Source organism: Drepanopeziza brunnea (genome assembly GCF_022702325.1).
Source record: "Drepanopeziza brunnea f. sp. 'multigermtubi' strain 214-2 chromosome Unknown ctg14, whole genome shotgun sequence".
Classification (NCBI taxonomy): Eukaryota; Fungi; Ascomycota; class Leotiomycetes; order Helotiales; family Drepanopezizaceae; genus Drepanopeziza; species Drepanopeziza brunnea.
The window spans coordinates 1,802,607-1,815,693 of NW_027094077.1; the positions used below are offsets into that span (position 1 = coordinate 1,802,607).

Genomic DNA, 13,087 nt, shown 5'->3' on the forward strand with positions numbered 1-13,087 from the left:
CGTCGTTGCTTACTTCCGATAAAGCACGCAATGAGAATCCGGGTTAGCGAATGCCTAAGCGAGGAGATCTCCCGGTGGCGAGTCGTGTGGATGACTAAGCAGATACGTGAGCGGTAGTGGGTCCGAATCTTATCTCACGTGGATTCGTGCCTGAGGAAAGCAAGTAGATAGTAAACAAAAACATCTCTTGCAAAACCTTATTCGGGCTTTCGCATACAATCAGCTGCGTATCGACCGCGTCTTTGCTTTCCGTGACGCGACTATCGAACAACACACAAAGAGCATTCCCTCCTGCAGCTCCTATGCGGCAATTATAAACATGGACGCAATAACATCTTCGCCTGATCCTCTCAGCAATTCGCCGGCTGCTTACTTGCCTGCGAAACCTCCGCCGGCGTCGCGAAATACTAGACGTAGCTTAACCCTCCAAGGTAGCTCTCCGAAGAAGCAGACCTTCGACCTGGAAGTTGGGAATGAGCTGTCGCCGCAGAAGATTCGCATCACAGTCGAAGCTGAGAATCCCGGCGCGCAAAACGCACATGCGTACTTCGATGATGGCGCATCCGTATCGCCGACTCGGGCGCCTACCAACCGACGCAGGGAGCACACGACTACAACCACTATTCCTGTCAAGGGTTTGTCAGATTCTGGAGACGATAAACCACGGGCAATCACTCCCAAGCGTGGGAGGGGTAGGCCTCGGAAATCTGGTACTCCTGTGGCTGCAAAGAAGAGTAGTCGAGCGAGCACGCCTGCTCGAAAGAATAAAAGGAACTCAATTGGCGATTTGGTGGACGGAAATAAGGAGAATGATAATAATTACCAAGTTGGCAAAGGTGTGGCAAATGGGGGAGGGAAGGGCAAATCGAGATCTAGGTCGGCGAAGGGAACTCGCAAGTCTACGCCTACTACGAAGGAAGTGGAGGCCTCTACCAAGCGTTCATCAAGCGCAGTTCGCAAGAATGGCAAAGGTCGAACGAAGTCTATACCACCCGAGCAGGTTGAAGTTCTAGAGGACGAAAGCGGTCAAGGCAATGACAATGACTATGACTATGGTGCCGAGGAGGCCGGCTTAGAAGGGGCTTTAGAGCGCATCGACTCGAACATCCGAAATACTCCTTCTGCATACTCTACAATCCGCTCCACGACTACGATCGGGGGGGAGGACGCAGACGTTGTAATCGCAAGATTCGACCCAGGAAGGGAGACTCCGCGCCAAACAGGGTGGTCGAGTCCGCAGGTCACTCGGCCTGGGCCATCAATCTCCAAACAGAGAGCTCACGGTCACCCATCGCAATCTGTAGATCCAGCAAATTCAACATACAGTCGAGGTAGCGGCGAAGGCATGATGATGACTCATACTCCTGATCATCATGTACGACGGAACTCTTACGAGACTAATGAATTGCACCCTGGTCTCCAAAATGACGAAGAAGATGAAGACGAGGTTGGTGACATAGGAGAATTTGACACGATCCTCGAGAGTGAAGGATTTAGTATGATTTCTGTCGACTCGGTTCCGTCGCTTCGAGAACATCTTAGCAGCAGCCCAGCAAACCATTACGCGAAGCAGCCATCAGGCCAAGCTAAGAACAAGTCTCTGCTTTCTGCTCGAGCTCACGAGACTGCTTATGAGGACTCGTTTTCGGCCATTCCTGAAGAAGTTATTGAAGCTGCTACGCCTGGCCGAAAAGCACAGAACCCGAGATTGTTGTCGATTCAGCATGGGCGGCTAGATGATTCTTGCTCAAGCATTCCACCAGATGTCCTTGACGCTGCGACTACACAACGAAAAGTACCACAGAATAAGTCATCTGCAATAAACCTTGAGGTTGATGGCCAATGTGCGGATTCTTTCTCAGCAATTCCTCCGCCTATGTCGGATGCAGCTACTCCAGGACGAGTCCGCCAAGGTCACTACCCACCAGATACCTTAGATGTTACCGCCCCAAGACGTTGTGCGGCACCTCATGCATCGAGTCCAGCACCGGCTCGACTCATAACTCCCGATGAGACTCCCTCCCCTGCTGGTGAAAGGCCCGTTGCGGAGAGTCACGTTTCAAATGATCGTCCCTCATCTTCGCGTTCCGCAGCTAGACAAACAGAGGCGCCAGAAAGATCTCAAAACTCTCCGGTAATCCACTCACAATTACCATCTTCTCCCCCATCTATTGCACCGCGGAGATACACCTATACTGCTCATCTTCGACAGCATCGCCAATTGAACCCGGACGTGACTCAAACACCTTCAGTTGTCTTCTCATCTCCAGCTCTGCCGCCTCGCCTCCAAGTCGGTCGGGGAGCGCCATTACTGGCACCACCAGAAAAGAATGAACCGAAACCTCTCTCTCCAACAGTCCGTGCTGGGCAAATGCTTCAGGATATTGTTGTTCCGTCATCATCATCCAGAAGCAGATCTCAGAGTCTTGGCAGTCCTTTCAAGAGTCCTTCTGCAAAAAGACCCTCATCCAGCGCTGCTCAAGAGTCGTATCCGTCTCCTGGAAATGTTAGGCTCGCAGGTCCTCTCCCGAGACTTGATCTTAGTGGCCAGTTTTCTGAAGGCTCATCTCAACGAACACACAGTTTATCCCACCATCAGGAAGATCCGTTCCGCAGCAGTGCGTTGCCACAGCAAAGATCGCCATCTCCAGAGCAGAAAAGCCAGTACATCCTTGAGCTCCCGAGAGGTCAACACTCTGACTCACACGTTGACAATATCAGATCAGAGGCTTCTTTTCGAGGTGCTGATGACATGAGCTGGCAAGCAGAGCAAGAAGTTCACGTTCCCGAGAGCATCGCATTGGCGAGAAATAGTGGCAGCCAATCTGAACATAGAGCATCGAACAGTATGTCTGCCGAGGAAAGCTTGGCTGCTGAACGTGCTCTCGTCATCAAACAGATCTCAAATGCCAACAGTAGTAAGATCGTTGTGATCGACTCGGACAACGAATCTTCAAACAATGGCCGACCCGCCGATGAGGATGACGAAGATTTCGGGCTTTTGTTGGAGACACTCAATTCATCATCGCCTGTGGTAGAGCGTCAACAAGACTTGCCTCTAGAAATCGTCGAGAAACCGAGGGGAAGCAGGCTCCCGAGCCCATGGAGAAAGAACAGCAAGAGACTGGTTTACAGCGATGAGCTATCACACGTGCAGTCTTCTCCTCCACTGGCAGAACACGTCCCTCCAAAGAGACCTGCTAGAGATCTGATCTCGCAACCTCTTGCTGTGCAGCAAGGACTCATTGATGGTGGCATCGATGCTGATCTTTCAGGATACCAAATCCCTCAAAAGGCAAACTTCAAACCCAGACCTCGGGAAACCCGGGATTTCAATCTCTCTGCTCTCCTCGCAGCCTCCCCTCCAAGACGTCTTCCTACGCTTTCAGGATTATCTCAGCAGTCAGTATTCCAAGGACCGTCTAGCTCAAGCCAAGTATCCTCATCAGCTGCTCTTAAAGAGGCGGTTTCTGAGCCGTCGAGACAGACCGCCCAAGATTCATCTGAATTCGGTCCTATACAGTCAAAGATTGACTTTAAGCCATGGCGGTCAGCAGATGCCGTATGTTCTTCAATACCCTCTGCAGAGAGTAGTACCGAGTCAGCCAGACAGGGTGCTCTCAAGTCAACCGACTATGCTCCCATACCACAGAAGATGGGTTTCAAGCCCCGTCCTTTGGCGGAGACCTCATCCTCACTTTTCGCCCCTCGACAGTCTGCGGCAGAGCAAGCAAAGCACCGTGCGAGTAAAGAGACAGGATTCACACCAATCCCGCAAAAGATGGGCTTCAAGCCACGAGCCAGAGCTATACTCTCGACTTCGCCCATTAAGCCTGCCAGTCAAGTCCCGAACCTCTTCAGCAAGCCCCCTCCCAATCAGACAATTAAATTCCCCGAGCCTCAATCCTCATCACCAGTCTCAACGCCCCTCGCGGCCGCCTCACCAAGCCGCACAAATACCCTTTCCGGTTACCACACTCCAACAGCATCAGCCCAACTCTCTCCTTCAGCTTACTCACCCGAATCCGCCACATCCAACACGTCTGAGAAAGAGCAAATCTTAGCCATCAAATCCCGCACCCAGAGATGGGCCGAATCTCTTCCCCTGCGCATCGAAACCACCGTCCACGTAGCTTTACAAACACCACCCCGGCAAGTCCCCGCTTCGCAAACGAAATCGTGTCTACGCTCGCCGCTGAAGACACCATCTACGCAAAATCCAAGTTCAGGAAACGGGGGCGAGAATCTAAGTCCAAGCAAAGGCGTCACCTTCGCCTCCTCCTCGCCCACTCCCGAGTCACCCATCGCTCCACTCTCCGCGTGCACCTGGTCCAAGGACCACTGGCAGCTACTCGACACCATAGTGCAGGCCTGGAAACCGTCCCCCTCCTCCGAACCCGGAAGCCGGAGCAAGAGGCGAAACAGTACACGCGTCATCAGTCGACTGCTAGGCAAGACTGTCCGGAGCGGCGGCGACAGTATGCAGTTGGAGCAGTGGCACCTCGAGGCGGTGGACGAGTTCCGCGGCATGGTGCCCGGGTGGCAGGAGAAGGTGATTGCCATGAGGGTTTTTGCTTTGCTGGTTGGGGAGGAGAAGAGGGCGGCCGGGTTGGTGGGCGGTGGGAGTGGAAGAAGCGGGGAATATGCGCATTTGGCATGAGTCGTGTGTTGATTGATGTGTTGATGTGTTGATGTGTTGATGTGTTGATGTGATGATGTGATGATGTGATGATGTGTCAATTTGATTATGGACAGGTGTGAAGTGGAAGGAAGTAAAAAGGAAAGGCGTGCATTTCGGGTCAGATTGTCGATCAGTGTGAAATATTACCGTGAGCTTGGTGTTGCATGAGTACGGAGTGTTTGTAGTGTAGCGTATGTAGCAGCGAGTAAAGTGTTGGGATGGGTTCTTCTTGCCTTTCGTTTGCTGAATCAATGAATGAATAGGACGACGATTGCCAATGCTCATGCTTCCGCTGGGAACTGGACGCCAGTGTGAGTCGCTGCCATCAGGCAAATCCATTGTCTCGCTTCGAAATATACAGAGTATCCGTTTGCCTTTCCCTCACTATCCATCAAAATACCACCTTGTGGTGGAAAATTAAAAGGAATGATCAGCGATAGTGGAATCACGACCAGGGAATTGTGTAATGGATCTCTTCGCATGTTCTCGCAATGCATTTATTTTGTCATGCCCCCCCCCAGCCATTCCAGCCATCATCTACGCCTCTATGATACAAAAGCATATGCAGCCATCCCGTTTCCCCCATTCTGGCGTTCCCTCCCGCTTTACTCGAGCATAGACGCCTGGTTGGTATACAGCACATCCACCACACTACTCAGCTTCTCAATCGTCGCCAGCGCACTATCGTACCCTTCGTCTCTCTCCGTCTCATCGAAAATAATTAGACACCCGGCTCCCTGGTCCAGAACGCCAATGATCACCTTGTCAAGGATCATCTGGCTCAGCTTGCGCTCCACCTGCTGCGTATCCAGTCCTACCATCTTCGCAATGTGGTCAATCTCCACGCGGGAGAAGGGCTCGATCACTTTGATGAGATTCTGCTCGAGCATGGCATCGTACAGGCGGCGGAGGTGGTTGCGGATGAAGGCGTCGCTGCCGAGCTCGTGTCTGTAGTCGCCGAGGGCCTTCTCGTACTCCTCGAGCGATCGGTTCGAGTGCGCGCGCGCCACGGCCTTCATGGCTTCTAGATTCTTGCCTGCGTACTTGACGGCCTGCTTACTGGTCATCAGCTGGTTTACATCGTCGGCTAGGTTCAGCATAATTTTGCACAACAGCATGTATTGGAGCGCGGCAGTGGCTTTCTCGGGCTCGTCTTGAGTGTGGTAGCCGTCAAGCGCTTCGATGAAGTATGAGAATGCGGTGTTGAAGTCCTTGTCCTCGGCGTGTAGCTTGCCGGATTGCATATCCAGACCTGCTTGTAAAAGAGGAGGCGTATAAACTGAGGCGGCGGATGTCCTGGCGCTGGTGAGGGCTGCGCGGCCTTTGGCTACGTTTCCGAGGGCATGATAGACTCGCGATTCGAGAAGCTGAACTTCGACTAGGACGAGCTTGTCGTCGAGGCGCTTGAGTTCTTTGAGCAGGCCGTTGATGAGGGTTAGGGCGTCGTAGTAGGAGGCTTTGTTCATGTAAAGGGCGACGAGGCGGGTTTCAAGGTTCTGGCGGAGAAAGCCTCGTCGTTCGGAGGTAGCCCATTCGATGCAGGACTTGGTAACAGTAATCTGGGTCTCGGTGGAGTCGGGGATGCCATTGAAGAGATCGAGGAGCTGTCGAACTGGTAGATAAAAGTGTCAGCATATGATTCTCGGATCCAGAATGCTAGATCGTCCCTGCATACCAAGCTTTGCTGTCTTTGCCTTTGCGAACGAAGACAACACTGTCCGACTCTTCGTAATCAGATCTACCAGTTCATCCGGCTTCCTACGACCCATCAGCAACATTCTACAACATCCAAGATGTCCCTGCTCACTTTTGATCCCGATATAGCTCCCCTAAACTGACCAGCGCAGTCTCATATTCTCGTACCGCAGCGTCTGAGGTTACGGAGGGAGGCTTCGAGATGATCTCCTTGTACTGCGCTTCGGCCTCTCGTGGATTCGTCTTGACGAGCTTCTTTGCCTCCTGTATCCGTGCTGAGTCTGCTGGCGCCATCTTGAAGAGCGTGAAAGATGGAGTTGTTGGTTATGTTGAATTGTCTGGAAACTCAAGCTCTCTCTGTCTATGTCTCTGTCTGTCTCTCTCCGTAGACAAGCAAGGCGGAAGCTCCAACGCGGCGCGCTAGCTTAGACCCCTGCAAGTTCAGCCGAGCCGATACGGAATAATATAAATTTTTGGGACGACAACCTTAATCCGCAATCTCTGTGAGAGGACATGGCGACAACCTCGTAACCACACAATGGTTCGTGATAATTCTTGAGAAACATTCTTGAGATTACTCTTCTGACTGTTAAAATAGAAGATCAAAGCTTTGAGTAGGAGCGCATCCTCGGCGCAGGTCCCAGGATCTTCGGCGCAAAAACAGCCTCGCAACCTCGACCCTGCCCTCCACCCATTTGCTCGCTCCCGCGAGTATACCAGAGCCCTCAATGCAACGAAACTCGAGCGGATGTTTGCTGCCCCTTTTATTGCACAACTCGGGAAGGGTCACGTAGACGGAGTCTATACTCTTGCGAAGGATCCCAATTCATTAGAGAGATTTGCCAGCGGAAGTGGTGACGGCATTATCAAAGTCTGGGATTTGGTCAGCCGAGACGAAACATGGCACACCAGTGCTCATGAAAACATTGTAAAGGGAATGGCCTGGACGCATGACAAGAAGCTTTTGACTTGCGCAAGCGATCGCTCAGTCAAGCTATGGTCTCCATACGATACCCCTTCGGACAGCTCCCCAACGGCGACCTGGCTCGGAACTGGTGCCTTCACTAGTATATCACATCATCGATCGAGCAATTCGTTTGCAGTCTCGTCCGACGTCATATCAATTTACGATCTGGAAAAACATACAGCCACTCCCGAAGTCCTTCGATGGCCCACTACTACCGATACCATTACGAACGTGTCCTTCAATCCGATTGAGACCTCTATCCTGGCATCTGCGGCGACTGACAGAGCTATTGTCTTGTACGATTTGAGGACATCCACGCCTTTGGCGAGGACTATCCTGAAGTTTGCAGGAAACTCGATTTCGTGGAATCCTATGGAGGCGATGAATTTTGCGGTGGCGAGCGAAGATCACAATGTCTATATTTTTGATGCGAGGAAGATGGATCGGGCTTTGAACGTATTGAAGGACCACGTAGCGGCAGTAATGGATGTTGAATTCAGCCCTACTGGAGAAGAGCTCGTCTCGGCAAGTTACGACAGAACAATCAGGCTATGGAGCAGGATGAAGGGTCACTCGAGAGATATCTACCACACAAAGCGAATGCAGCGAGTCTTTTCCTGCAAGTGGACTCCGGATTCCAAATACATTCTGTCTGGATCTGACGACGGAAACATCCGGCTGTGGCGCGCCAATGCTTCCGCGAGAGGAGGCATCAAGTCAGCCAAGCAACGGCAAGCATTGGAGTACAGCGAGGCTTTGACGCAGAGATATGCGCATATGCCTGAGATCAGACGTATCAAGCGCCACAGACACATTCCGAAGGTGGTCAAGAAGGCTGGGGAGATCAAGACCGAGGAGCTGAAGGCTATCAAGAGGAAAGAGGAAAACGAACGCAAACATACGAAGAAACAGTTTTCGAAGAGAAGGAACGAGAGAGAGAAGATGATTTTAGCGACGGAAACGTGATGGTAGATTTGGTTTGGTTGGTGGCGCAATGGAAGGAAAAATCTGGCGTTCGGGGACCTCCGTGGATTTGCTGGCGCTTGACTGTAAGGTATGGGGAATACCAAAGATTTATTGACTTGTGCAAGGGATTATAAATCTGATATTCGGATGCTGTACCATTCCATCCCCCGGTCCTGGCTTTTGCGTGCTGGAACACTCCACTGAATCCGTCCTTGTCTATTTTTTTAAACCCCTTATCCGCCGCAACAGGTAGCTAAACCCGTATTACATTCTCCTCTGCGTGCTCAAACATATATTTTCTCTACCATTCGCTCACCTTCGGCCGTCACACCACTCTGCTCTGCACTGCTTAGATTGTTGATGGGAGACTGCTGTTAGATTCTTACTCTTTTGCCTTTGGGCTCAAGAGAAGCTTTATACGGAGTAGGAGACCAGCGGCGGCAGGAATTCCTCTTTCGCTTGCACAGTTCCCAGCCGTATTTGCGAATCAATCTTTAAATTCAATATTCGTGGTCAGAGTGTCCCTAAAGGAAAGACGTGAATCATTTGATAAGCTGCACGGCTAGAAACTTCTAAGAGCGAAATATATAATAGCTGCTGGGTATCCAGTGAGGCTATCTATTCGCGCAAGACTTTTAATGAATTATTTAGATGATCTGCGGCTTTTAGAGAGAGGTTTATAGCCCTCTCCCTTTTTTTTTTTCTCTCTCTCTCGTTTCTGCTCTTCGTATACTTTTACTTTCAAAGCCTGATACAGCTGTTCATCGCTGGCAATGTATTAATATACATTACTGATGAAAAAAGGTACCCTAACTGTGCAAACATTTTTCTGATATTGAAAAAGAAGTCCATGCCGCTTTTGCTCTGGCTTTGAAGAAATGGATTGGCTCCACTCACTTGAAACCGATGCAGTCAGTACCTTGCTCGCTCTTGCTACTTATCCAGGTCCGGATCTAGATTACTGCATGTGTTTTCATAGACCTTTTTCCGACCTATCGATCTTATCTCTCTAGAGAAAACCATAAATGGGGCTATGCAGCGAAGGAGAGGGGGGGGTGCGTCAAGCGAGCAGGATAGTGAAGGTCAACAAACTGGAAATAAACAATGATTCCGAAAATGCAGCATGAGCATTAGGTAAGAAAGGAAAAGTGAAAGGTTGTTTATCCATCGGTAATAACGAAGCTATTTATCTGTTCGTATTCCGCTAGCTAGCGTGCAGGCAAAAAGAAAGGAACGATTTTTTGACGCGAAGTGCGCGAAGTGAATCGCTACGATACGCGACGATAGTAAAGGAAATGGATAGATGATAGCAGTGTGCCGAGTCACACATCCACATCCGCACACACAGAGAAAATCATATAGACGGCAAAATTGGGACCTAGAGACTATTGCACTTGACATGAGCCAGCCAGGGATTCTCTTTATATATAAGTAGTGGTGGGTACTGTAAGTATACAGGACCGCATGTAAACATAATACACGAGACATGTACTACTTTGGAACTTCCCTCACTCGCAATCAATGTAAACCAAGAGGCAGAACGGAAGCGGGCGCATGCCAGAAAAATAGCACCTTCCCGGGTTGTTTGGATCGAGTCGAGCTGGGCGTGGGGTAGGGTAGGAAGTGTTTTTATATCTGGGAGGTACATCGTTTGTTTAGATTGATTGCTTGGCGTCTGGATTGTGTGAGTAGCACGGTACGTGAATGAGTGATAAGTAAAAAGATTGATAAATGAAGTGGAAAGGAAATAGAATTATAAATGAGACTTTGGAGGGTTGAACTGTTCCATGGAACTATAGAAGGTTGGTGAGTGGAAATTGATAAGGCAGGGTAGTGAACGACTGTCTGGATCCGGACCGGGACTTTTATTCATAGTTTTTAAATACGAGTGAGGAAAGTATATTGATAAAATATGGAAGGAAAGGAATAAATAAATGAATAAGTAAAGAGGACCCAGATGAAGTAGTGTGAGGAGACAGAGAGTGGGTAGAGAATGTATATATTTCAAGAAACAAGCTGAAGAAGTATCCATGCTGCATATGTTACCAAACCACTCACATAAGAACAAAAGGAAAAAAGCACATGCCGTAGACGATAAATAACAGTTCTGGATTTGAGGTCTAGACTTTCTATAGCGTTTGTAAACCTATCTAGTCGCTAATGGATGGATGTCTGTATATGCATAGAAAATTTCGAATGGACTACGGAGAAAAGAAATGCAGATTTGAGAATTGCTAGTGGCTTAGGTGGAACCATTGGTAAAAAGAAGAAGCCGTACCATACCTATCTCCCAGCATCAGAGAAGATTCGCTGACTCAAGCTTCGTCTTGCAGAGGATCAACAGCACAACGCTTGTGAAATAGAGTATAGTATTGAGGTTTTTACGCTCTTCTTACACAGGAATAGAGAGAGGAGGGAAACTTGGAAGGACTGTTTAAGAAGGAGTTTATAAGAGAAAGAACGAGAGTACAGTAATACTATCGATGTATATTTCTTGCGGCTGGATACCGAGCAATATGAAAAATTTAATTCTTTTCCTTTCCTTTCCTTCCCTTTCTTCGAGCACTCACTGCCCTTCATTTGACTATGATATTCCGACCTCGCCCTTCCCAGCCAGCACCACTCCTCTATCGGTCTCACCTTCCTGCACCCTACCGCTTTGTCTGAATCGCCGACTTACTGCCGGCCACCTTCCCAACAATTTCTACGCGATATATATTCGGTATCCGAAACCGAGTTCATAGTAGAACAAGTAGGGCCTGGTAGTGCAGCGGTTAGCATACCACATCTGTAATTGTTGGGTTGTAACCTTAGGGTTGATTTCCTGTATCAAAAACTGTACTTGTAGCTCCTCGGGGTGTGAGTGTAGAAGATGTGGAGATGGGGGTTCGACTCCTCCCTAGGCCAATCACTGATTTACCTTTTGTTTCCTCTTTCTTTTTGGTTATTTCAAATATTTCTTGTTTTTACTATTGTTTATTTTATTGTTCTTGTATGTGTTGTCGTTATTGTGTTTGCGGGTCGCGTCGCGTTGAAATGTATCTTAAGCGAAGTTGAATTTGTAGCGATTGTATGAAAGAAGAAGCAAGGAAGATGGAATGGCCATCGAACATGAATATAGATTTAGCGCTGGAGAGGGGCCCGGTGGGCGACAATTGCCTTGAAAACAAATATATTGTTGTTGTTTTTATTGTTATTGTTATATTTGTGAACGTCGGGCGGGTACCTAAAACGCAATGCTTTAGACCTTAAGACCTCTTATAAAGTACGGCGACGTGCTAAGTAAAGCAATTATATATAAAGTACTATTTAATCGAGAATAAAAACCACGTTGAAAAAAAGCTCTCTTTTATATAGCCTCGAGTCTTTAATCCCGCGGCATCGCATAGCTTTTGTAACCTTTAAAAGCAATTCAAGTTGGTATAGCGCAGCTGTTATCGATCATGCTTTTCTCTTAAGGATAAAAAAGATCGTAAAAAAGACATATCTCCGTCGGAGGAAAAACCTTAAGAGCAAGTTATAGCGTAAGTAACGTATATCGGTATCGATTATCGAGATAATTCGAGGCCAGACCGGAGTCAGCCAAGTGGCCTTTTTGAAGGCGCAATATCGTAGATCGTCTTGAACCCTTTTCTATCTCTCTTACTCCGTTCCCTCTTTATCGCAAATTCTCTTGCTATTTTCAATCTGTTGGAACTGAGACCTTAGTCAGGAGCTGGGCTAGCGGTCAGACTGGTGCTACGGCTGAGAAAAGGTAGTATTATAGTAAGCTACCTATCGGTACGCTTGGTGACGAGAAAGAAAGACGAGGAAGAGAAGAACTACAATACAAGAGAGCTGAGAAGTTATGTACCTCTAGCGGCCGCTAGCGTAGGCCTAGTCCTGGATAAGACTAGCCCAGCTTACTAATCCCCTATCCTCCAACCAACTTATGTAGCTTGATAGCCTAAGGCTTGCTAGCATCGTAACACTACCCTCCCCTTTCGAAAAACTGCGTCTTCGCAGTTGCAGTTATAAGTCGATTGTCTTCCAACTCGTTGTAATCATCTTTTCCTTCGTTGTAAGCTTGCAACTAAAGAAGTAGAGCACGTAGTAGACCTTTAACTTAAAAGTGAGCGAAGTGGAAACGGCGGAGCATATAAAGGCTAGTCATTGCGTCGGAGCAAAGGTACTAATTGAGGTCGTCATCAGCTCTAGTCTATTTGATTTGATAATATAAAGTGTTGTAAGAGACTTTAAAGCTAAGGATTTCTTCGATCTCTTATTCGTCTTGTTCGGAAAGGAGCTGAATAAGTGCTAAAAGCTCTTTAACTTGACTTAGCAAAGGGTTTCTAGTATACTTGCGAAAAGAGTGTGAGTGAAAGACAAAGTGTATTTTCCAACTTTCAAGCAATTGGACCTTTCAACTCTCACCGACCTTAGCAAGCACTTTTATTAGTCTATACCACTTGTCTAAGAGCTTCCGTGAAAGGCGGTCCATTTTCTAGTTGCGCGTGTCGATCCACACTTCGTCGCTTACTGTCCAATCAGCGGATCGGCGGCGGAGGTTAGCCAGTCGCTTCATTTTCTTTTATTAGACCGCAATTAACGATTAAGCAAACTCAATTGCATGTTGCGCTTTAATAGCGACCTGAATGGCTTCCTCGCGGTTGAGGCGTTCCGTAGCCGAAGAAAGAGGGTCAGGATTGACTAAGTCGAAAGAAGAGCGTGATTCGTAGCTATTAGCGACCTAGAAGAGGATGATTCTACTTAAAGACTCGTGAAGCAAAGTCAATTGA

General features: G+C 48.5%; 3 protein-coding genes across 3 annotated transcripts; 2 read left to right on the forward strand and 1 right to left on the reverse strand.

The window, feature by feature from the left end:
• Nucleotides 1–319: 319 nt before the first annotated feature.
• On the forward strand, nucleotides 320–4,660 carry L3040_008088 (uncharacterized protein; the record flags this gene model as incomplete). The annotated part of the gene is made up of 1 exon (XM_007291921.1): nucleotides 320–4,660. The coding sequence occupies one exon, from the start codon at nucleotides 320–322 to the stop codon at nucleotides 4,658–4,660; it is 4,341 nt and encodes a 1,446-aa protein (XP_007291983.1).
• Nucleotides 4,661–5,286: 626 nt separating this feature from the next.
• On the reverse strand, nucleotides 5,287–6,670 carry L3040_008089 (uncharacterized protein; the record flags this gene model as incomplete). The annotated part of the gene is made up of 3 exons (XM_007291920.1): nucleotides 5,287–6,293; nucleotides 6,357–6,439; nucleotides 6,489–6,670. 3 exons carry the CDS (start codon nucleotides 6,668–6,670, stop codon nucleotides 5,287–5,289), a joined length of 1,272 nt encoding a protein of 423 aa, XP_007291982.1.
• Nucleotides 6,671–6,914: 244 nt separating this feature from the next.
• Nucleotides 6,915–8,309, forward strand: L3040_008090 (uncharacterized protein; the record flags this gene model as incomplete). The annotated part of the gene is made up of 2 exons (XM_007291919.1): nucleotides 6,915–6,917; nucleotides 6,975–8,309. The coding sequence occupies 2 exons, from the start codon at nucleotides 6,915–6,917 to the stop codon at nucleotides 8,307–8,309; spliced, it is 1,338 nt and encodes a 445-aa protein (XP_007291981.1).
• Between the last annotated feature and the right edge of the window lie 4,778 nt (nucleotides 8,310–13,087).